The sequence below is a fragment of the Orycteropus afer genome, unplaced genomic scaffold, assembly GCF_000298275.1.
Source record: "Orycteropus afer afer isolate SDZICR_OR568_19922 unplaced genomic scaffold, OryAfe1.0 scaffold00233, whole genome shotgun sequence".
Lineage (NCBI taxonomy): Eukaryota > Metazoa > Chordata > Mammalia > Tubulidentata > Orycteropodidae > Orycteropus > Orycteropus afer.
Window position 1 is genome coordinate 2,967,026 of NW_006921820.1, and position 25,830 is coordinate 2,992,855.

General features: G+C 46.7%; 1 protein-coding gene and 1 pseudogene across 1 annotated transcript; both read right to left on the reverse strand.

Annotated features, from left to right (window-relative positions):
- On the reverse strand, positions 1-24,469 carry PPCDC (phosphopantothenoylcysteine decarboxylase). Its single transcript, XM_007948948.2, has 5 exons — positions 24,284-24,469; positions 6,094-6,189; positions 5,114-5,242; positions 521-689; positions 1-86 (listed from the first exon to the last, which is right to left on the reverse strand). The coding sequence occupies exons 1-5, from the start codon at positions 24,467-24,469 to the stop codon at positions 1-3; spliced, it is 666 nt and encodes a 221-aa protein (XP_007947139.1).
- Positions 9,233-9,871, reverse strand: LOC103203866 (annotated as a pseudogene).
- Positions 24,470-25,830: the final 1,361 nt, after the last annotated feature.

The window sequence follows — 25,830 nt, forward strand, 5'->3', positions numbered from 1 at the left end:
TCAATTCTGCTGGAAGCCATCGCGCTGAGAGACAATTTCTTTCACTTTGTCCACAATTGTCTTGACTTCAGCCATGGCCCCCAGACCTGGGAAACAAAATTCTGTGGCAAACAGCCTGCAGACAGTGCCTGTAGCCCCCAGAGTGCTTCTCCAAGTGCTCTACCCAGAGTCCATGGAGTGAGAGGGCCAGGACCATCTCTACCTAGCCCAGACCCATCAAACCCCTTTCAAAACACCCCCAGCACAGGTCCAAGAAATAATACCATAATTATCCCAACTGTGTACAGCTGTGTGCAAGAGACTGTATCAGAACTTTATAAATTTATCTCATTTAATCCTAACAATGCTGAGAGGAAAAGATTATGAGTCTCAATTTCCAGATAAGAAAGTTGAGCTCAAAGAATCATTTTGCCCAAGGTCACTATATACCAGGATTGCAATGCAGATCTGACCCCAGAGCCAAGCCCCTTCTTCAGTCTTGGGCTGTAAGGACAGACTGTGAGCCTAGCAAGATGCTCACCTTCATCTCCACACACCAGCTTCTTGGCCACACAAGGGATCTCAATATAGCCGAAGGCCTTGAGCTGATCCACCTGCTGCGCAGTGATGGGGTGCTCCCACATGGCAGTGTTCATGGCCGGGCAGAAGAGCAGGGGCTTGCTGCGGTCCCAGGCCCGGATGACACAGGTCTGTGAAGGAGGGCCAGGGCAGGTGTCCTGTGCTCTCTGCCTGCTACTCATCATCAGCCCTTTCAAATCCTACCCACTGTCCTCAGCCCCACAGACAGTATGTGGACTTGGAATGAGAGGAGTGCCTACCTGCAGGGAGCTCCCTCACCTCCAGTGGTGGAGGCTGTGTCCCCTCACACCCACCTCCCCACAGGAGGTGTTTAACCAATACTCAACCAGCCTCCTCTAAGCAGATCTTCCCTCCCATGCTGAACGTAAAGGTCTCCTTCCTCGCAGTGGGCTCACACCTCTTGATAGAGGCAGCCCTAGGAAGCAAAAGGAAGGCTTTGCGGTTCACTGGAAACCAGACTGCTCATCAGGTGGGGACCCCATTTACCCAAGCACAAACTCAACTTCTATGCCAAACAAAGCCGACAATGTAACCATTTTATACTTGACAACAACGCTTTCACATACATTATCTCATGAAGCCTCAGTGTGACTGTGGTAGTTAAATTTGTATGTCAACTTGGCTGGGCCTGATTGAGTGGCTGGGCAGCTGGCAGTAGTTATTCCCCATGATGAAACTGGCAATCAACTCCATGGTAGGATCTACCACAAGCAGCTGAGTAGCTGCCTTTGGAATGTGGTCTGCTTCCTGTATATAAGGAGAAGGCTTGGGCAATAGTCTCTAGCTTACAGCATGCTCGGACCCTGCATGTAGCCATGTCCCTGTTCAGCAGCCTGCCACACTCTGCCAACCTGGGGACTTACAATAGACTTGAATTAACAGCCTGCCATGTGGTTTGGTAACATCAGGACTGTGTCTTTTCACTTGTCAACCTTGGGCGTGGCAGTCTCAGCAGCCAGCAGGTGTCTGAGTGAAGAAAAGCCTCTAGCATCAGTGGACCCGGGAGCTGGAGGCAGAGCTGAAGCCCAAGGCTGAGGGGCTTTCATCCAGCCCCTAGAGCCTGGCACTTTGAACTCGGACTTAAAGCCTCCAAACTGTAAGAGAATAAACTCCTGTTTGTTAAGGCCATCCATTTGTGGTATATTCTTGTCAGAGCGGCACTAGGTAACCAGAACAGTGACCCTGCAAAGAAGGTACTGTCCCCATGTCACAGATGGGGAAGCTGAAGCTCACTCAAGGGGTAAGTAGTTATCCAAGATCAGACATAGACAATGGTGTGAGGCTGTGCAAGCTGTGTGAGCTCCCTCCACCACACTGGACAGCTTCATGGCCTTCAGCTCTCTGAGGCCATCATTCTGCATTACAAACCAGAAAAGGAACCAACCATCCCAGAGTCCTTGGTGCCACAGTTAAGAAGCCAAGGCTCTGAAATAGCACAAACCTAGGTTCAAGCCCTGACTATGCTACATCTTACCAGCTGTGAAAACCTGGACAAGGTACTTACTGCCTAAAGTCTCCCTGCACAAGACCCCCTCACAAGATGGCTGTTAGAATGGAGGGGGAAAATACGTAAAAACCCTTTACCAAAGGGCCTGGCACAGAAGCCAGACTCAAGAAATGGTCACTCTGGTTATTACTACAGGCACGAGCTCTGTGGGCTGGGGGCTGCCTGGAAAAAAATAAATTCTAGGCCCACAGGCGTGAGCACCCTTGGCTCTGCCTGTTTTAGGCACCTCCTCCTGGGCCATGGGTCCCTTGGGGAAAAAGGGGGTTGGCATACCCTTCCTCTGAAGTTGAGCCCATCTGCAAAGAGAGAGAGGATAGTCCAGAGAACAATGCCGCCAGGGCCAATACCTGCCATCTCCAGTGGCCCTGTCCTCTCCTGGGAACAGGGAGGAAGTGGGACAGTAAACAGCCTCAGGATATAGCTGCTTGCATCATCCCAGACACCAGTGATTGTTTCCCACCAAGTCCTCTCAATACTGCAACTGGGCTATGAGTGTATGGTTTCAGTAACATTTCCTCTTGGCTCCATGCCACCTGCTGCTTCTGTAGAAGTTATGAGCTTACCTGAATCATGTATGGGGTTTCTAAGTGCCCCCTAAGCAAAGCACATCAATTAGAGCAGAAACCCCAGTACCTCATGTCCTATGTACTTCTAGCTTCCCCTACCTCATCTCAGAGCTCAGAGCTTCCTGGCCTGAACACAGGCCCTTGGAACAGACCGGCATTAGTTCCCATGGTCAGTTCTGTCTGGACAATGCTGGGTCCAGCACCTCATGCTCTGTCCCCGGGAATCACCTGGGCAGGGGAGAAGGCCTAGCTCCCTGTCAGGAGCCCTGTTTCCAGCCAGACTGGGACCCACGGAAATCACCTCCTCTTTCTGAATCCGATTCCTATCTAGCCTATCAGGGTAAGGGTCTGAGTGGGCCTGAGGGCACATGGAGATGGGTATTACCCAGGCCGAGGGCCTCCAGAGTACATCTAGCAGGCTACTCTAATGTACCCCCATGAGCACTAAAAAGGTACAGGACATGAGGGAGAGAGGAAGCAGGGTAAGTCTCCTTTCAGAATACAGGAGAAAACATCTATGAGAAAGGACAGAGCCACAGACCAAGGATGATGACAGTACAAACTTTGCAAGATTTAAGATCGCTTGAAATGTGTGTCTTCAAGTAAAACTCTTAAAGGCAAATGGCTAATGCTTGTCCTGGGAACATGTCCCTGAGTCAACTCAGAGGAGGGTACCTAAAAGGTTATAGGGTGTAGTGGCAGCTTTGAAGAACAAAGAAGAGCTGACAGAGGCCCATGTTGGGGTCAGACATGAGACTGGTTGTTGTTGTTAGGTGCTGTTGAATTAATTCTGACTCATAGCAGCTGGTCCTGACCAGCCTTCCAGAGGTCCAGACCAGACTATGGGAAGCTGGGAGACTGAGTGAGATGGCACAGGTGACACACAGCTCTGGCGCACATAGATGACAGTGGTAAGGCCCCTCATCTGTTCCAGCTGCCCCGTCAAGCTTAGCACAGCCCCACTGGGAAGCTCGTCTCAATAACTCTGCCCTCCAGGCTCTCCCTTCACTGCCCTCCTGTCCTGTACCATCTGCTTCTGGCCTTGCAATCTGTGTGTGTGGCTCTTCCTCTGGTCACCCTGTGAGCCTACTAAAATGATGCTTAAATCACCAGCAGATTCTTCAAGAAGTGCCTTAAGAATCTCCATCAACAAGCATCTTAGAAGCCCTGGTGACGTAATGGTTAAACACTTAGCTGCTAACCAAAAGGTTGGCAGTTCAAACCTACCCAGTGGTTCTGTAGGGAGAAAAAACCTGGCAATCTGCTCCTGTAAAGATTATAGCCTAGAAAACTCTACAGAAAAGTTCTACTCTGTCCTACAAGGCCTCTATGAGTCAGAATCAATTCAACAGCACCTAACAACAACAACAACCAATCTCATGTTTGACCCCAAAAAATATCCTGACCCAGCTTTATTATTCACCTTCTTAACCAAATTAAACTCTGAAGAATCCCTGGTTGTTTGCAAAAATAAAATTATTAATGACCTCATACATACAATACCTATTTATTGAATGGCTACAGTGGGGCTAGCAGTGTGTAAAGCACTGACTCCACTGCCAAAGGACCAACAGGGCCCATTCACTGTGGGCATTTAGACATTGTCACACACCAGAGCATATAGTCCTTTACCATGGGTGCTTTCCATCTGCACAGGTGATCCCATCCCCTTCCTTCTGGACTGTGAGCTCCCTGTGTGGGTATGTCCCTCAGCATGAGGCCCAGCACACAGTAGGTAAGAGTTTATTATATGAGGGGCAGGGAGGGAAAGGAAGAAGGAAAACAATCATTCCAAAGCATTCCAGGATGATTATATAGACAAAAGCAGCTCTTCTTTAGTCACTCCCTGAAGTCTCTTAGGCTTAAGACAATCCCCACTTTGCACAGCTGGACTTCTCTTTCTTCCATCACATCAGCTCTCCTCTCTCACCCTTTCTTTCTCCACTCATCTCTTTAAGTTTTCCCTAAATCCAGGAGAACTGCATCTCAGGCTTGTGGCTAAAACTATAAGAAAGACAAGTGTGGAGGTTACTACCTCAAGGAAGTAACACCCTTACCAGATTGCCCATGAGTATATCCAGAGCCAGGTGAGAAGGCAGAGCTGCATGGTGGGAGGCAGTGGGACCAGGCAGGGAGACCAATGAATGAAGACAAAAGGAGAGGAGCAAGGGGCTCTGGTGGGCACCTGGCTGAACACAAAGGGGCAAGTGAAAGGTGGGCACAGCCTGGACAGCATCAGCAGGTCAAGTTGACCCAACAGGACCAGGTTTGTCGGCCCATATGAATAGACAAGATGTGATCTGGGAGATGGGGGCTAAGGGCGGAATGGCATTCTCCCCAAGCAAACCTGGGCCCCACAGTGGTAGGTTTCCAAGGTGAGAACCTTGTCCAAGGAATTCAGCAGCTCAGCAAACTAGGAGTGAGGCTCAGGGATAGATGAGGACACCAGGGAGTCACTCACAAGCAAGTTGTCACAGATGCCACTGGCCACCTTCCCCAGAGTGTTGGCATCCAGAGGTGCTACTAGCATGAGGTCTGCCCACTTCCGTAGGTCAATGTGGAGAACTGGGTCAAAGCGGCACTTCCACATCTGGCAGAGGGAAGGAAATGGGGTCACGGTGTGGAAGAATTGGGGAAGGGGCAAATCAGACTAGGCACAATGAGTCAGCACTCAAGGAAGAGACCACCTGACCCAAACCACTGCCCAAGCCCACTGCAGTTCTCTCTCACAATGAAGCAGACAGGCATTGGCCATAGAGCCAACAGCCTGAGAGAAACCAGGCCTGAGGAAACAAATGCCCCTTGTCTCTCTGTACTATTCCCTTTACGGTTCAGTTTTCAAGAAAACTGACATCTGGCAGGAGCTCCCAGCCTGTCAGCTTGAGGCGGATGCTTGGGTTGTCCAAGCCAATGGAAGCACTTGTGGTGGTGAGAAATGTGGGGGGTGGGGTAGGGAAGACAGCCCAGCCAGAAATGTTCTAGGGCTGAGAATGTTTAAAAATGCCTGGCAGAGCACCCCTGTGAGGCCCACACTTGATGTCTGGTGTTTTGGCTGGTGCCCACCCCTCTGCGGGAGAGCAGACGCAGAGCTGGGAGGCGTGGGAAGTGAGGCACTCCTGACAGCCCTGACACTGGGAGCCATGTGGACAAGGGTGGTGGGAACAGAGTTCCTCTGTGGTTTCATCAGCCCAGATAAGTACAAGGACACTCAACTTTGGGCACAGGGCCAAAGCTGAACTCTGCTTGTGATGGGAGGAGACTCTGGGCCTCCCACAGGCCAGAAGCTAGACAGATGTTTTCCTCATCGCCTCTGCCCGGAGGGCCTTGACCACTGACTTGAGCCCAGCCTGTCTGCCGTGGCCGTCAGGCCCCTAGGCTGCAGAAGGACAGTTCTGGAGGCAAAATGCAATGAAATTTAGCTCTGGAGCCTGTAGCACTGACCTCCCATTCATCAGTGTCACTGTAGATGCTGACATGAACATCTTGGGGGCTGTAGAAATGTTTGGCTCTCTCAGTTGTGACCACTGCTACTTCCAGCTGTAACCAAGAAAAGACAAGGGGAGGGAAAGGGAGAAATTGTTACTAGAGCTCACCAGGAGGCCTCACAACGGCCAGTTCAGTGCTTGCTTCATCACTGCCTATAGAGAGAACTTCCCCCTCCTTGGCAATAGTGGGCCCCACATTCGCAGCTACTTCCACTGTCACCCAAGGTCAAGCCTTACCAGGTGCTGTAGTTTCATTTCCCCATCTGTGAGGGGCTGCTGAGGAATGAGTCACCAACTAACTGCCCAGGGTATATAAAGCTACAGGCTTCTGTACTCATGAGCCAAGCCCAAGGCAGAGGCAGGGCATTGACAAGAAGGGCCTCCAGGCAACAGGGCCAAAGAGAGCATGGCAGGCAGGCCCACCCTGAGAGTCTCAAAGGTCTTGAGTTCTGGGCCACAGAACAGTTCTTACCTCTGCAGGCCAAGGGACTGGGGGGCTGGGGTCTGTCACCCGGCACCTTCATCCATGCCCGGCAAGAAAGCAGAGCGTCCCTTCACTCAAGTACTTCTAGGAACACAGCCTTGTGGGCTCAGACTGCAGACAGATGCCAGGAAACCCAAATCTGTGTGCCCTGTGCTCACAGAGGGAGAATACAGTTTACCTTCACACTACCCATGAAAGGATTTGCTAAGTAAATGAATTACACAAACAAGGAGGATGTTTAATCTGCTGAACAAAGCAGAATGAGAAACAACAGCACACTGTGGTGTGAAGGGTACTCGATGATTGTCATTTGTAAAACAAGATGTCAGACTAACAAGCTAGCAAACTAAAGGAACCTAGAAGAGGGTAGCCAGAAGGAGAAGGGTGTAAGAAATCACAACTGTGGGGGAACCACTGAATCAGAGGAGGCCACTGATCTAGGAGGGAAGAAAAGTCAGGGTGACAAGGATAGAACTGTCAAATAACCAGTGCAGAGGTCATGGGCAGCAGCATCTGGGCCAGATCCAGACTATCAACATGTATGGTCAGTCCGTACAGGGTTATAAACATTTTTGAGCCAACATAGACAAAAGATTTCACCTTAAAAAGAAAAAAATTCCTGCCTTCTTTTGAAACATTGAAAGGTCAGGGAATGCTGGACCTACTTACTTGACAATGACTTTCCGGGGTCTGCCTATGCCAACTCAGCCTAGTGTCCACCCACCCTATTGTCTCATCAAGCCCCCTTCCTCATTTGTTCCTGCCTACTGTGGGATAGGCCGCAGAGGTATTCTGCACAGCACCTGAGAGCAAAGTTGAGACCAGGAAGTAGGGAGAAAGGCCAACTGAGGAAGAGAATTTTATTAATTACAGCTCTTCTGGGAGAACTGTAAGACCTATTAGAGGTAACTATAAGACCTGTTAGAGGTCCCCACTTCTGCTGCAGAGCTCTCTCCTGTCCATTCATCCTCTCACTATCCCTTGGAATCAACCATCCCCAGAACTTGCACGAAACCTAGAGATAGAAGGGCCACCCCAACTGAGTGCTGGAGTCCCCTGAGGACTGCCCTGCTGAAGACATCCAGTTCTGAACAAGATGGCAAACAAGCAGGGCTGCAGCATCCCCCTACAGAAGCCTGCCCTGGAGAGGCCATTGTACGGTACAGGTTGGGGAGCAGGGGAGGTAGCCTTGCTGAGGTCTTGTCTTCTTCCTAAGGAAGATAAAAGATACTGGCAAAATAAAGTAAAGGGCATAATAAGTTAGAGGTAACCATGAAAAGAACAGTGTATAACTTTCAAACTAGCAGAAGATAATTCAATTTATACAATAAAGGATAGGAAAAGACAAAAAGAAACAAAGACAACATGTAGAAAGTAGAAAATGAAATGGCAGACGTATATTCTAACATATAGTAATAATTGTAAATATAAAGAGTCCTGGTGGTGCGATGGTCAGCAGTTTGAACTCACCAGCTGTTCTGCAGGAGAAAAGACCTGGCAATCTGCTCCCATAAAGATTACAACCCAGGTAACCCTATAGGACAGTTCTACTGTCCTACAGAGTTGTTATGTGTGATGATTAATGTTATGTGTAATCTTGGCTACGCTATGATTCTCAGTGGTTTGGCAGACATTATGTAATCACTTCTCATTTTGTGATCTGATGTGAGCACTCAATCAACTGGAAGATAAGTTTCCTCAGGGGTGTGGCCTGCATCCATGATATAAATGAATATTCTGACAAAGCTTTCCTCTCATTCTGCACTCATTTCATGTCCTCTGACCTCCAGCTCTTAGGGCATGAGAAGCTTCCAGCCTGCTGCCAGACCTGCAGATTTTGGATTAGCCAGCTTCCACAACCCCATTAGCCAACAACCTGCCACGTGACCTGCAGATTTTTAGTTCATCAATCCTGCCCTTGCAACCATAGGATTCAGGAGAAGCCTCTAGCCTGCTGCCTGACCCACAGATTTGGGACTCAGGAGGAACATGATTGGAAAACTGGTGACAAGGAAATATGGGGAAGAGCTTTTGTATAGATTTATCTGAATGGGCCAAAGAAGATACCTGAATCTCATGTGAATAATTACCAAAGGATGACTCAGCAGAAGAGGATTTTAACAATTAAATGGATAGGATGATGCATTCTGTGGAAACCAGTCAGCCTGTTTACCCTGCCACTCCTGTCATTGCCCAATGGGCTCATGAACAAAGTGGGCATAGTAGTAGGGATGGAGGTTATGCATGAGGTCAGCAACATGGACTTCCAGTCACCAAGGCCAATTTGGCTACAACCACTGATGGGTGCCCAATCTGTCAGCAGAAGAAACCAATACTGAGTCCCTGATATGACACCCCTTCTCAGGGTGATCAGGCCTATGGCAGGTTGATTACAATGGACCACTTTCAGCATGGAAAGGGAAGCATTTTATTTATTTATTTTCCCACATAAATCTTTTCTTTTAATAAATAAAGCATATAGATGGTTTAGGTCTTAAATCACATTAGCAGATGAGGAAAACTTCATTACATAGATAATCTTGGCTCTTCAAATACCAGAAACGTCCATACTGTATCCGTAGAGTAGAATTGAACTCCACCTCCAAAATACTTAGTCCAAAAACTTTTTGGCATTAGCACCAAACAAGGTTTCCTGTACTTCTGGAATCATCTGCTAGGCTATGAGATGCAGCTGGCTTGCTAGGGTTTTAGAAACCTTTATTTTACAATCTTCATTATGGATCTCAATACCACTAGCTATGTCCTCAGTTAGGTAGGCCTCCTGATCAATTTGGACAACAACATCTTTTTTGGTGATTTTGTACACAGGGATTGCTTTTTGCACCACAGCCTTTACCAGAGTATTTCCTGCAATGAATGATCTTTCAGGGCTTGAGCAACTGGTACAAACCTTAGAAGACCAGTCCATCCAGCAGCCTTTGGTACCTGGTTGTATCTTTTACCACATTGCTGAGTATCTGTTTTGCTTCATTTAGTAGGTCTGAGATAATGTTCTCTTTCACTCTGAGGACATCTGAATTTTCTACTGCTGCTCAATCAATCTGTTTTTCTTTCTTTTCATAGTATTCCATATCTTCAAAATTTGGGTGTGCACAAGATGACCTTTCTCAATGTTGATCTCTTGTTCTGCTTTTGCATCTATTTCTTCTGGCTTCTCACTGGCTTCTTGTTCAATGAAAGCCATCATGTGCTTAATCTGCTTTTGCACATCAGCATCATTGAGGGCCATGGCAAAAGCACTGCTAAGCCAGTGCACAACAGGTTCATGTTTAGGTATGAAGAAGGCAGTGGAAGGAATAGGAGAGGAAAACCTGCCATAGGTTTCAGCTTCCTTTGCTTTATCATAAGATTTTTATTCTTACTGGGATAGATATTTACTCTGGACACAAATTTGTCTTCCTTGCACACAATGCTTCTTCAAAACTTAACATGTATGGCCTTACAGAATGTCTTATCCACTGTTGTGGTATCCCACATAACATTGCCTCAGATCAAGGAACTCACTTCGTAGCAAATTAAGTATGACAATGGGCCCATACTCATGGAATTCACCATTCATTTACCGTTTTCCCTATCATCCTGAAGCAGCTGGCTTGACAGAACAATGGAACAGCCTTTGAAAGACACAAATATGTCACCAGCTAGGTGGTAATACCTTGCAAAGCTGGGGCAATGTTCTCTAGGAGGCTGCAAATGCTCTAAACCAACATCCAATATAGGGTGCTGTTCCTCCCACAGACAGGATTCACAGGTCCAGGAATCAAGGGGTGGAAATGGGAGTGTCACTACTCACTACTGCCCTTAGTGACTCACAAAATTTTTGCTTCCTGTTCCCATAACCCTATGCTTTGAGGGTCTAGAGATCTTTGGGTTAAATGCTCCCACCAGAAGCCACACCAATGATTCCATTGACCTGGAAGTTGAAAATGCCACCTGGCCAGATTGGCTTTCCTGTGAGGGTGAGACCCTGCAAACGTGTACGGAACTCTAATGTGAGGATTGGTCAGTTTTGCCATCTTGATAGGTTTAAAATGAGCCATACCAGAGACATAAAGAAGGGATCTCATTACCATCAAGAAAGAAAATCCAGGAGTGCAGTGTCCCCAGATTCCTGTGCTGAACCCCCTCGATCCAGGAGACAGAGAGCTTTGATACCAGAGATGGTGAGAAGCAGCAGCAGAGGCAGCAGAACCAAGAGACCAGCATGAGACAAAGGGTGCTTCCCAATTCATGGAGCAAGAAAGCTGAATGTCTTTGGGCAGAAGGCTTCCTGGAAATGTGGGGTACCTCTCTGGGCAGAGCTAGAAGAGCTTACCCAAGCAGGTCGCAGGTCACAGGTCAAGGGGCTGAGGAGCTGAAAGGCTGAAGGCCAAAGACAGGCATGCTGGCAGCCAGTGCTGAGAAGCAGCTGTCCTAATCAAATAATTGTATCATGAATCATTTCTGATCCTGAATTATAACCTGTTACTTCCCTAATAAACCCTATAATCACAAGTATTGTGCGTGAATTCTGTGTGGCCACTGCAATGAATTATTGAACCCAGCAGAGAAGCAGAGAGTGGCATGGGAGGGACAGTTGGTATCACAATTGGTAGAAAGGTTGGAGGATGTAGTATGTCTGACCTCTGCCTCACAGGAATCAGCCTTGGGCCGCTGATCTTGATTCTCCTCCCCACTTGCTAATTCTGAAGAACTCAGATGCCTCCCTCATGTAATTTTTACAGAGCACCTGAGAAGGTGAGGAGAGACATGGGCTAAACACAGTAGGTCCAATGTCTGTAGAAAGAACAGTTAAAATCTTCCAGGCCTCCTCTCCCATGTCAGGCAGCCAGATACATGACCTTCCTCGACTTAAAGGAGTTTAAGTTGCCAAACTTGGGAACACCTGGCACAACAAAGGGCAAAGAGGAAGTAACAGAAGTGGAAATCTCCAGACCCAAAAGAGAAACCCCAGCCCTCTTCTCCCACTTGACTCTAAGAAAGCTGGGCCATGCAAGAGACTGGTAGTCTTTTCTATAAAAATCAAATGACCTTGAGGGGAGAAGGGATGGTAGGGAAGGAAACTTTTAGATTTTAAATTTGGAAGCCTCCCCAACAAAACATCTCATCCTTAGCTGAGTACCTGGCAGTGAAGTCCCTGAGTTGACAAGACCCACCCCACAGCTTCTGACCAGCTTTTGGTGCCCAAATAAGAACAGCCAAGGATTATTAGATATTTGAGGAAAGATGTCTAGCAAGAAAAAGAGATTAAACACACAAACAGAAAAATGGAAACTCATAGATAGGGCAGGGAGAAGAAAACTTAAAAATATAAACTCTATAATTAATATCCTGAAACAGGTAAGAGATTACACCCAAGAAACAAGAACACAATGTTATTTTAAAAAAATAATAAAATAGACAATGAGGGAACAAAAAAACAACTTTTGAAAACTGAAATTGTCAATAGCAAAATAAACTCAATACGAACTTAGAAGAAATCTTCCAGGATGTAGATCAAAAAGATAAAGAGATTGATAATAGTAAGGGGGAAAAAGAAAATCAGAAGATCAACCCACAAGGTCCAAAATCTGACTTATATGAGTGACAGAAAGAGAAAACTTTCTAAAAAAGGGGAAAAATTACAAAAAATAAAACTAAAATTAAATGTCCTAGTACTGAAGAGTTCAAAGGAGGGAGCCATGGATTCTGCTTATAGGGGTCCCCACTGTAAGACACAAGAAACCTGGAACACTGTGTCCCTGACACTGAGTGTCTTTCAGTGAGACCTGAGCCTATACCAGCTCTTCTGGTGGTAACATCCCCCTGCTGATGTACATGAGGTTAGCAACGAGCAAAAACTCAAGAAAGTCCTTTCCACCCGTGCAGCTACTAAGCCACAAGCCTCTAGACGGCATCAAAGCAGTTACTTTTCTGGTCCCCAGTGTAGTCCCTCACATTTCCCTAGTAAATTTCACCAGTGTTGGCCCACTGTTTGCTCAGTCTACCGAGAGCTCCTGAGACCTCAAACCTGTTATTTCTCCTGGCCAGCTCTCAGCCAGTACTACCATCAAGAGAACCCTGAGACACTAATCCAAATCATGAACAGAACAAGCTCAAGGACAGAGAACTTCTACAAGGCTAGGGACAAGAAGATAATGAGCCCTTTCCAAAAAAGTCATTCACAGGTTACAAACATGCTGACATCATCATCAGCTGGTCCTCAGGGATATCCTACGATCTCATCAAAGCCCTTACCTAAATCCTCACATATTTTTAATATCCAAAAAATAAACTAAACTTGACATGTCTTGCTCCTAGTGAACCCAGTCTAATACCAGTTACAATCATTTTCTAAGAGCTCACAAGCCTCATCTGTAGTAATTCGTGGTACTCATCTCCTTCTCCTTTATGATAAAGGGATGATAGGCCCCTCTGCTGTTTCTCATACCTCCTAGAAGGTCATCAACTACAACTCGGTGACCTTAGCACCCAAGGTAGAACTTGCCCAGGTCAGATTAATTAGCCAACATGGGTTCAAGTCTCTCCTACCATCATTTGTCCTACTTTTTCAAGCTCAAAAGAAAAGATGGAAACAAAATGAGACGCAAGGAGTTCTCTTCCTTATTTCTTCATCCCCTGCTAACATCAACCACTGGCCGCCAGCACCAAGCAGTTTCATTGTTCTTTTTCCAAATACACACAGCAACCCTCTTGGTCATCTTGAATTTTACTGTAAGGTTCAGCTTACTATGGGGGTCTCTGGCCCATAGTCTTGCTCTTTAGTTACGTCCTCCTTTCCACATAACTGCCTTCCAATCTTGCTTCAACAGAGGGCTTCCAGGCCGCCATGTCAGTCTCTGGTCACACAGTGCCTTCTTTTCCTCTAGAGCCCATTTTTTTTCATTTCTAAGAGCTTCCCAGCCACCATAAAACATTTTTTCATTTAAGAATATCTCCACTCATCATCTCTCTGTTCTGAGATTTGGAAAATTGCTTCCCAAAGATCTAGTTCCCTTACTCTCCCTAACTCCCAAATTCCCAAGTCATTGCCAGTTCTTAAAGTAGAAGATGTTGCCTTGGGCCAGCCCTCAGAAACAGGCTCAATCTGGTAATGCCCCTGTTCAGGAACTCTTCTTTCCTCTCAGCTCCATCCTTTCTTTTCCCTCTGCCCAAGGTACAGGGCCTTCTTACTGCCTACCACCCCACTGAGCCCTGTGGAGCTCCAACTGGGGGCCCCAGTAGGCCTCCCATCCTTAACAATCACAAGCTTGAGATCTCCCCTCTCATCTCTTCCACAACCTCTAGGTTGATCCTGCTCTCAGCTACTCTCCCCAGGTCACAGAAGCACATTGTTAAGGAACCACCAAGGGTTAATGTCTTCTCCTAAAGAGTGATGAAGAGAGTGTGATGGGCAGTCCTTGCCAGTGCTCCTCTCCTGACCACATTGAAGCTCCTGCCTCTTCTTGTGGATGACCCTGATCCTGCTATCCAGCAGGCCCAGGCCAGTTTTTCTGGTTTTACAGGCTGTCACTTGATCTCATTCATCAGCCCTCTGGGCTTTGTTCTTTCATTTTCATTCATTGGCCAAAAAGATCCTGGGAGTCCTGGGTCACTACACATAATAAAAAGAATGTTGTGTTACCTAAAACCTACTAAACAGCAACTCAGACCATTCACTCACTTGCCCTTGCCTTTTCCCAGCAAATGGCAAGGAGCTTTGACAGGACAGGAAACCTCTTGAAGGCAGGAACCCTCCTAGGATTTCTTTTACACTCTCTTGGGTCCTAGAAAAAGAGCCCTCATGGTACAGTGGTTAAAGTGCTCAGCTGCTAACCAAAAGATCAGCACTAGCCAATCCACAGGAGATATATGAGGCAGTCTGCATTTATAAAGATTTACTGCCTTGGAAACTCTTTAGGGCAGTTCTACTCTGTCCCATAGGATCACTATGAGTTGGAATCAACGTAACAGCAATTGGTTTGGTTTTTTGGGGTTTGGGGTACTGGTAAAAGCAGGTCCAGTATTAAAATAGCATCTCCTAAATGACAGGATTCCTGAAAAGCAGCTCTGTGCTTGTACCTCTGTCCAGTCTCCTGTAAACAGTTTTTACCCTGAATCTTCTCATACAATGATTGAGTCTTGGCCAGGACCCATCATATGAGCTGCATGTCCCACACTGTGATAGTTGGAGCTGTGTGTCAACTTGGCTGGACCACAATTCTGTGAGTTTAAGCAATTGTGATGTGAGTTGTTGGGATCAGATGTCTATGTTTTGAGCACCCAATCCACTGAAAGGGAGTTTCCCTAGGGGTGTGGCCTGCTTCCAGTATATTTATGGACATCCTGGGAAAAGAGACACTCTTTTGTGGATCGGGATTCTGTTGTGCTGCCTGCAACAGTCCCTGAATGAACAATCCACCATTCGGCCTGGAGATCTTGGATTCATCATTCGTTGGAGTCAACAGCCAGTATACTGCCTGCCAACCTTGAATACGTCAGCCCCTGCAGCTGTGTGAGTCGGCAAAAGCCTCCAGCTTGACGTTTGATCCAAGAACTTGGGACTTGTGAGCTTCTATAAGTATGTGAGCCATTTTCCTAAGATAAATTTCTCTTTCTCCCTCTCTATATATAAGCTTTACTGGTTTTGCTTCTCTAGAGAACCCAGTCTAACACACACACTTACAAAGACTCCTTCTTCAATCTTCCTGGCAAGTCTGGTTTCCTTTTCTCTGTTGAAAAGACATCAGCAACTTTGATCTGGAAACAGAGGCTCCTGGAGAGTCAGGGAGAGGAACTTGAAATAGAATTTGGGGTGGTACCTTCACTGCTACTTTTAGGCCCTCATCTGGCCTGTGCTGCTCCGGGGAAGACTATCAAAGAAACCTATGGGGAAGTACTTTGCAGCCACAGGACAGATCAATCCCTCATCCTGAGTCTCCACCTGCAACCCTGGTACACAGCAGCCTTCCCATGCTCTCTGGAATCCTCTGTGCCCTTTCTCACCAGGCTCTAGGTAAGCACCTGCTCTCTCATCTCTTCCAGACAAGCCTCCTAGGGCTGGTATTCTGTCAGTCCCTCCTGCCATTCAAGTACAACCATGCTGCCAACCATTCTGTGCCCGTCCCAGCTAAAGAAAATTATCAAGAAAGGAACCAGAGAGTCTACAGAACTCTTCACAGGGATGAGGTTGTAGGGTAGCAGTGAAGGACTCTGGGGGGCAGGAACCCCCCGCCTGGGGCTGGAGGCTGGCTGCTCTGACCAGCCGCCTATAGTGCTGCTCCCTAGAGAAGAAGATGAACGAGCTGCAGGGCAAGGAAGGAAGGGGCCAGCCAAGCCTGGCAGAGGTATAGATGCCTCAGAGCCCCACCTGGTCGGTCCTGAACAGACCAGTTTCCACAGCCAGAGCACAGAGCAGATAGGTGGCCCCCTACCTGGGAAGAAATAAGAACCTCAAACCAGGTCCTTGTTTCCTCTGCTCTCTTCTTTCCTCAATGAGCACTTAAGAAGAAGCATAAAGTAACAAAGGAAAAGACAAAAAGGCCATAATCTCCCTACAAAGCCTCACTGACTTTTAGACAACAACAAAATAAATACACACATGTGGTTGTCGATGCTGCCAGCTGCCACTGAGGTGGCTCTCAACTCGTGGAGACCCCATGCACAACAGGATTCAACCATATGAGCCAGACAATGTTCACTGATTTTCAGAAGTAGATCACCAGGCCCTTCTTCCTAGTCCATCTTAGTCCGGAAGCTCCACTGAAGCCTATTCAGCATTATAGCAACATTCAAGCCTCAGACTGACAGATGGGAACTGGCCAGGAATTAAACCTGGGTCTCCCACATGAAAGGTGAGAATCCTATCACTGAACTAATGCCTCTTACCGATAAGGCTAGAAAATTAAAATTTTGAATAGAATGATACAAAAATCGAAAATGAAACCTCTTTTCCTACCCCCATCTCCAACAACAACAAGCCTATCAGGAAGGTCCTTTTTCCCTTTCCTCTCACCTTGTCTACTTGCCTCAGGTTTCCCTTTCAATGCCAGTAAATAATTACAATGCTTGGAAAGACTTATTTATAAAAATATAAAAACCATTGTTAGCCTTCAGGCCATACAAAAACAGGCAGTGGATCCAATTTGGCCTGTGGCCACAGTTTGCCAGTCCCTGCTATACCATAAACGGTTCTTAGGCACTTTGCTTTTTTCACTTGTTTCTTAAGTAGCACACATCAGCACACAAATCCACCACTGGTCTAGTAATTCTAATTTCACCAGCCCTCTATTGCTGGACATTCTGGTTGTTTCTGATTTTGTTTTTATTTTGTAATTATAAACAATGCTATAATGAACATCCTTCTACATAGGGTAAACTTTTCTAAATATACTTTCAGGGTTCAATCCTATGGATGAGTCAAGGGCCGCGTACATTTTTAATTTTTCTAGATATTGCCAAGCAGTATGCCAGAAAAGCAGATGCTTTTTGGAAACAAGGGATGTCTTTTGTTATATTAATGATATCATACCAGAATAGAGTGAGTCCTAAACCTAATCCCTTCTGAGGGGTATCTTAACAGGGAAAACAGACAGAAAGACACACACAGGGGGAAAGACCAGGCAAGGAATTATTGCAAGCCAAGGAATGTGAAGGAACACCCGGTGCTACGAACCAGGAAGGGCCTTCTTCTAGAACTGGTGTCCTGATTTCTATTTCTAGCCTCCAAAACTGAGACAATAAATTTCTATTCTGTAAAACCACCCACTTTGTGGTATTTTTACAGCAACTAATCTATGCCTGTTTTAGTATAGCCTTCTAGATACATTTTTATGTTTGGCCTTTTGTATCTGGTTTCTGAAAATAGCCAAGCAATTAAGGTGCTCTTTGACTTTCTAAAATAGCTAGGCAAATCGGGGCCTCCCAGGCCCCACACCTGGTGCACTAGCTTCAAGAAGAGAGGGGGCATGATGCAGGCACGTGTCCTCATTGATTGGATTGAACATAACTGTTCATGAAGACCTCAATTCAATGACTAGGAGACTCTGGACCTTGAAGCTTCCTCTTTGGAGCTTCCAGGATTGGTAAGAACATCCATACATGTGGAGGAACAGCAAAGACACCCTAGTGCAGAACTGAGCCCTCAGCAGACCCCTGGCGAGGCCAGCAATGTGATCCACAAACATGTCTGGTGGTAGACGCTTAAGTCCTGGCTCCCTGGGGTCAGAGGAGGAGGCCAGGGGCCTCGACAGCCAGGCCCTTACAGGGATAGGCAAAGTGGGCAGGCAGACACGCCAACAGACTCCAGTGTCCTTCCTCCTCCCAGCATAACTTGCAGCCCCAGGGCCTTTGCACATGTTGTACTGCCGACTAAAACACCCTGTCCTTCCTCCCACCTACCCTTTCTTATCCATAGGTCTTTGCTCTTATATCACCTCCTCCAGGAAGCTTCCTTGAACCCCCAGCCTGAGTCAGGTACCTCCTCTGGGTCCCCACTATGCCTGTGTACCCCCATTATATCCCTGATCACACAGTCTTTCCCTTTTTTTTTTTTTAATTGTGATTTGGGTGAAGATTTACAGAGCAAATTCAGTTTCCATACAGCAGTTCACATATACTTTGTCTCATGTCATTGACCACAGTTTACCTCAATGCAACAGCTCCCCTCCTACTTCCTCCCCATAGTTACCTCTTCCCAGTGTCCATCCTGCCATACACTCCTGCCCCCTGAGCTGTCTCCCTGTGCATAAACAGCCCTTCTTTCTCCCATTATTGTTCTCTCCAGTGAGTGTATCTACTTGAGGCAAACGTTTAACTCATATACCTGTATTTTATTTGGCTGGAAACCACAGGTGTGGGTTCAATTCCAGATCTGAAGGGCAGCTAGACGCCATAGTCTCAGTGGTTCCACCAGGCTCTATCGGACCAAAAAACCTGGTCCCCATCTTTTTTTTCTCCAAATGATTTTGAGTTTTGTTCCACATTGTTCTCCCTCTCTATCAAGGATCTCCTACATAGATTCCCTTCCAAGTGGCCTGATCACACAGTCTTTAACCTCCCGGCATGTGTTTGTCTTCCTCCACCAGACTGAATCTCACAAATGAAGTCTACTACTGAAAATGTCACTGCTACATCTCAGTGCCTAGAAGAGTTAGTGGTACACAGCAGGCTAAATAAATAATAATACATGTAATTGTTGTTAACTGCCATCGAGTTAGCCCCTGACTCGCAACCCAAGCACAATGGAAGGAATGGCTGCCCAATCCTATGCAGATTGGACCAATGTGATCCATAGGGTTTCCACTGGCTGATATTTGGAAGTTGATCACCAAGCCTTTCTTCCTAGTCTGTCCTAGTCTAGAAGCTCCACTGGAATCTGTTCAATATCCTAGTAACAAGCAAGCCTCCACAGAAAGATGGGTGAAGGCTGTGCATGAAGTGCATTGGCTGGGAATGGAACCTGGGTCTCCTGGAAGGGGAGAATTCCACCAATGAACCAACACTGGTCCCCTGATTAATAATAGTAATACTCCTGAATCCTTCATCTAAAATCCTTAGGGCCAGATGTGCTTTGGCATCAAATCGTTCCAGATTTTAGGAAGTTGACAAGATGTACTCTAATAAATAAAAAACCCTGCAATGCCTGGGGCAGTCCTCCTTACCCCTTTAATCATACCCTGCAACAAAAAAAGGGAATATTCACATAAATGAGATAAATAAAAGTTATTAATAGCTTAAAAAAAACATCCACACATGGCAGTGGGAGTGGCATGTCCCTGGGGACAACAGAAGTCTCGGTCTGGGACCTCTCCCAAACCTTGCCTGATATGTCTCTTCACTTGTATCCTTTCTGATTATAATAAATGAGTTACAGTAAGTATGGGTAATAGTTTCTATGAGTTCTGTGAGTCATTCTAAGGAATGACTGAACCCACCAAGAGCCAGAAGAGAGGCTGATGTTTGCCAGGGGCTAGAAGGTCAGAGTTCTAACTTGTGGAGACCCAACTCTGGATGGCAGAAAATTTGCCACATAGGAGTCTGGTGCCAGGATAATGAAGTGGGAAAGTGGGGATATGAGTTACCTTCATATTTGGAAAATTCTTTATGTTGACAATTATTCATGCACTGACATACTGTTTATGACGTACAACTAACTACTGAAAATGACCACCAAGATCTCCCCCAAAAAACAAAACAAAACGAAAGACCTTCTTTCAATGACTTCCTTTTCTAAATCTCCCTGGAGTCATTCTCCCACAAAAGTGATGGTGAATTTCCTATGAGCCTTCTCATTCTCAGTCATAAGTTAGTCAGTGGCTGGGTGCTATCTTACTTGGCTTTAGTTCTGTCTCTCACATGAAACATGCACAAGCCACATAACCCTGTTATGTGTGAAATGTGTATATCACAAATAAATATATCAAGTATATCAAAAGAAATGAAATAAAAGTGAAAGTATTTGTGAAGGAAAAAAAAAATATCCTGGAGCCCTCTCTTCCTCAATTTGACAGCCCTAGATGTCCTGACAGACATTCTAGGAACTCAGCCTTCTCTGAGTACAAGGTCTGACAGTCCATGTGGGAGACTTTTTCCACTTCTAAAAATTTCCTTCCTGGCTCTCAGCCTTGCTGACATCTGTCCTGGCAGAGCTAGAGGGGTGTCCTTTTCTCCCAAATCAGAAGGGTACCAGGCAAAGGGAAGAAATGACCTGAGCTAACAGCTCAGAGGGAATTGCTGCCCAATTACATGACAGTTATGAAACTGCAAAGCATCTTGAACTTTCTCTTGGGCTACCTTCAAGTGCTAGTCTTTTTTCTTCTTGCATCTAGAATCTTCTAATACTAGTGCCCAGAAGATCCCTGGATATGGATCCACCCCCTTTAATTCAGGAATTAAGTTCTATCCCCTTTAATACAGGAATAAAAAAACAAAGGTCAAAAAGAAATGGCTTGCCCAAAGGCCTGGTGTCAAAATCCTCTATGCTTAGCTACCTCTCTTAAGATAAGGCTGTCCAACTCCTCCAACTCCACAGAAAAGCTCCAAGCCTTCTTTGCTGGTGGTTATTTTCCCCCACTGCTGGCATGTAAGTCTTGAGGCTAAATCCACCAGTCTATCAGCCTCCCACAGGCTCCTTGCTCTGGCTGTGGCTCTCTGGAGATGGCTGTACACACTGGTGAGTCAGGACTCCTTGGGAGCCAGATGTGTGGAACTGCCCAGCTCCCTGCAGCCCACACCCAACTGCTAGTTTGCAAGTTAAAATCTGGATATGCCTACGGGAGCTTGGGAAAGCCTGAAACATGTGAATCCACAACTCAGAGGCAAAGAGCTGAGAATGACTACTCTAAGAGATAAAGACTGCTCTGGCAGAGAAAGGGGTATCATCATGGAGTGTGGGGGAGTACTGAGGGGGCAAGGGTGCTGCTGCAACTACCTCAGGCCAACACAAGGCAAGTCATGGCTCACTCCTGGTTACCAACACCTCACAAGGTCCCCACAGAGCAAAGCCAAGTTCTTTAGAGAGCTGCCTCCCTGCAAGGTGACAGGGATGAGGATGAGATGGGGGCACCTCCACAAGTGAGAGTGGAAACTGGCTCCCATGGCTCTCCCCACACAGGGCTGTCTTGCCAACACTAATACCCCACACCACATGGAGGGCCCAGAGAACATGACAAGGGACAGGAAGAAAACAACGCTAAGTGCTTCCTGTGCCAAGCACTGCTTCTAGTTGTTGGCACATGATGACAACAGTTACATCTGTGTCCTCCTTCCCCAGCCAACATCTCGTGGAGCCTGACCAGAGAAGGGGAATAGGCGGCAGTCCCATTTTGAAAAGAGAAAGACAGACTCCAAAAGGCTAAGTCAGTGAAGTCCTCCCTCCATTCGGTGCTCTCCTGCTGCCTGGTTTTCTGCTTCAATGGCAGCCAGAACAAGGAGAGACAAGCTCTGTTAGAGATATGGTCTGTCCCCACAACAGGCCCAAGGTAAAGGCCTGAGATGGACTAGAAACCTCCTTGCTCCTGGCAACCCTTTTCTCACACCCCCATAAACTAAACGCTGGCTGTGTGGGATAGGAGGAAGTGGAGGAGTTGCCATTTCCCTCTGCTCTGAGGCTACCCATCTGTTTCCTGGGATAGGACTCCCCACCCCCCCATCTACCCCCTAGTCCGGAAACTCACTTGCTCTGGGACTGTGGGAAAAGGGAACTAAAGGGCCTTACCTCCCCAGGGGGCAGAGGCTTTGGCTGCTGCAACCACTTCCAGGCCTCCTGCCCTCACAGTTCTATGGGACCAGCTCCAACAGTTCTGTTGTTGTTGTTGTTTGCCGTCGAGTCGGCCCCAACTCATAGCGACCCCTCCTTGGGTTTCCAAGGCAGTATCACTACGGAAGTAGGATTGCCCAACCTTCCTTCCGAGGAGTGTGGCTGGTGGGTTTTAACCACCAGCCTTCTGGTGAGCAGTCAAGTGCCTTAGGCACTATGCTACCAGAGCTCCTCCAACAGTTCTAGACACATGATAGAGAGGCAGGCCCAGGTGGCACTGCCCAGCAGCCCAGGTCCCACATCCTCACAGGGGTCAAGAGACTTCCCTCCCTTTCCCCTTCTGGCCCAGGATGGCACCCCAACCTGGGAAATGGGTAGTGGAGTGACTTTCTGGGTAGAAGTCTGTGGAAAGTAGAAAAAAGTGAACGGAGCCCTAACATTTGCCTACCTCCCCGACAGGGTCATCAGTGGGTGAGGACTGCCACCTGCTGGACAAGCCAGATACAGCACCTAAGCCACCCTGTGTTGGGTCCTGGGCCAACATGTTTTTGTTACGTGCCATGGAGGTGGGACCAGACCCATAGCGACCCCTCCTTGGGTTTCCGAGGAGGTATCACTACTGAAGTAGATTGGCCAACCTTCACCAACACACACTGAAGGAAAGCACTGCCTGGGCCCAAACACTTAATGCCTCATAAAAACTAATGTTTTAATAACGTAGAAAGTGTCAAAGGCAATGTACAGTGCTATGTCAAATGAGGAATTTAAGAGAAGGGGAGCAATATTACATGGCTTGAGGCTGCCTAGGGAGTCTTTTGGGTAAAGGGTTTACACAAAATTTGGAAAGGTAGAGAGGATCAGGGAGGGTAGTTCAACAGACCTAAGCAAGGGCAATGGGGACAGTGGGAGATGATCCAGACCAACTAAGGGCTTTGATGTTACACTAGGAAGTAGGGTCACTACCTGTCGGCTTTCACACTATTTAGACCTTTTTCCCTCAAAAGATTATGTTGCACTCAGGACCAGTCGCAGGGGACACCAAGCTCAATTGGCATAACATACCACACAAAACATTATTCTACCTCCTACTTTGGCGAGTAGCAACTGGGATCTTAAAAGCTTGCAAGCAGCCATCTAGATGCAACAATGGGTCTCTCCTCATCCAGAGCAAAGGAGAATGAAGAAACCAAAGATTTATGGGAACAATTAGACCAAGGGACTGGTACACACTATGATCCATAGCCTATGACTATGAGATGAGAAGAACTAGATGGTGCCTGGCTACCACGGTCAACCACACAGAGGGGGATCTATGTATGAGATCCTGGATAGAGAGGGAGAACAATGTGGAACAAAACTCAAAATTTGAGAAAAAAAAAAAAGAGAGAGAGAGAGACCAAGTTTGCTGGTCTGATAGAGCCTGGTGGAACCACTGAGACTATGGCCCCTAGTTGCCCTTCAGATCTGGAATTGAACCCACACCTGTGGCTTCCAGCCAAACAAAAGACAGGCATATGAGTTGAACATTTACTCCAGGTAGATACACTCCTTGGAGAGAACAGTCATGGGAAAAAGGACTGTTTATGCACAGGGAGATAGCTCAGGGGGCAGGAGTGCATGTAGGGATAGACACAGGGAAAAGGTAACTATTGGGAAGAAGTGGGAGGGGAGCTATTGCATTAGGGTAAATTGTAGTCAATGCCATGAGACAAAGTGTATGTGAACTACTGTATGAAAAGTGAATGTGCTCTGTAAACTTTCACCTAAATCACAATTAAGAAAAAAAAAAAAAAAGAAGAAGATTATGCCCCAGAGCTTCCATATCTAACAATGATAAAAACTGAGGTGGTCTGGCCAATGGCAGGGGCCAGAGTTCGTCCCACTTACCCTGCCAAACATACTGTGGCAGCCCCACGTATCTTTGCTCTGAAAGCAGAGCTGAGGGCAACAGGGAGCCACTAAGGTTTCCATGCAATAACTGAGTCAGCGGTGGTATCTGACAAGGAAGGAGAACAGAACCACAGGAATCAGGAAAAAGTGAAAGCTGTGGGAGGGAAGCCCAAGACAGCAAGAAGGAGCTAAGAACTGTCTGCATTTCTCCAGCGAGCCCTCCTTCTACACCTCCTCCCAGGGAACCTCAGGGTCAGTGTTTGGAAACTGAAACTCTCCCTTCACCAATGCATCCTTGTCTACCTCCCCTCATGGTGCCCACACTGTCTAACCTAGCTTCTGGGTATTATGACATTGGTCTCTCTCCTGTGTCTTCCTCATAACAACCCACACAAAGGACCTCCACAAACACCACAATTAAGAAAATCCTATCCACTACACATAAGTCAGCTGACCACAGGGGGCAGAGTCTAACTGTAGAAGTCATCAGGCCCATCTATTGAGGATACTCACCCCAGGAATGTCCAAAAGGTCTGACACCAGAAGGGGCAACTTCAGGGCTGCAACACTTCCAGTGACACCCACAAGAACATGGAATTTTCTCTCTACCAATGGTGCCACAGTTTGACATGAGGCTCTTGGCTCCACATGATATCCAGTGGCTTTGAGTCCTGGGAGCCCACCATTTCTGGCCTCCATCAGGTTCTGTCAGGATTTAGGATCTAAAAGCAAAATAAAGGGTGTCCCTTTCATTCATACATTTAACCAAAATGTACTGAGCATCATGAATTAGGTCCTAGGCCAAATACTGCTATTCCTGAGGAGTCTCTGAGTAGTGCAAAGAGCTAATGTACTCAGTTGCCAACCAAAAGGTTGGAAGTTCAACTCCACCCAGAGGTACCTCAGAAGAAAAGCCTGGCAATCTATTTCTGAAAAATCAGCCACTGAAAACCCTAAGGAGCACAGTTCTACTTTGACACACATGGGATTGCCACGAGTTAGAGTCAATTCGACAGTAAGTGGCAGGCTGAGGGGATCAGCAATCCCAGTTTCTAGGAGCATAGTTTGATAAGAACATCAGATACCTTCCCTCCACCTCCCATACAGATATTATAACATAACGCGACAACTGCTATGAGAAAGGTCTATACTAGGTACTGTGACCACCCAGGAAGTGAGTCTGAGGAAATCAGAGACCATTTCACAAATAAAGATGACATTTGGTTTGAGTCTGAAGGATAAACCAAAGTTTTCCAGAGTAAGAAGGAAATAACTTTGAAGAACTAGGTATTTTTTATAGATCCCCAAGTGATTCTTAAATACATGTAAGATATAGTTAATAATCACTTGGGGATCTTGTTAAACTCTAGATTCTGATTTAGTATATCTGGGGTAGAAATGCAAATTCTCAGCAGGGGGTCAAACCTGAATGAACTGCTTTGAAGCCCTGGCTAGAAGTGAGTGACCATGACAAATACTGCAAAAACCTATACTCTGGCAGACTGGGCCATGCAAATACCTCTCTCCATCAGCAGCAATCACTGAGGATGAGTTTCAGATTACCCAATCAGCAGGGTAAGCACGGGCTTATTTGTGCTTACTTACTAACCTGTAGTGAACAATTTCGTATTTTTCCACCACATCTAAGATTCTGTGTCTAGACATGGCTGGCATCTGTCTCTCTACCAACCCCACAGCACCTTCCTACAGAACCGAAGCCTCCTTCCAAACTTACAACTGCTAAGAAGGGCAGAGTAACCAGTAAGCAAGGTAACCACAGGCTCACTTGTGCTTACTTACTAACCTGTAGTGAACAGTTTCACGTTTTTCACTACATCTTTGAAACCCATGTGAAATTGTTCACTACAGATTATTAAGGAAGTACAAGTAAGCCTTTGTTTACTTTGCTTATTAGGTAATCCACCCCTGCTGAGGACCAATTATGTCTAGCACTGGACAAGGAATTGTGGAAGACATAGCTCCTGCCTTCAGGGACCCTGTAGATGAGTTGAGAAGACAGGAGCCACACCTGAAACCATCTGAGATGAGTCCTTCTCTGG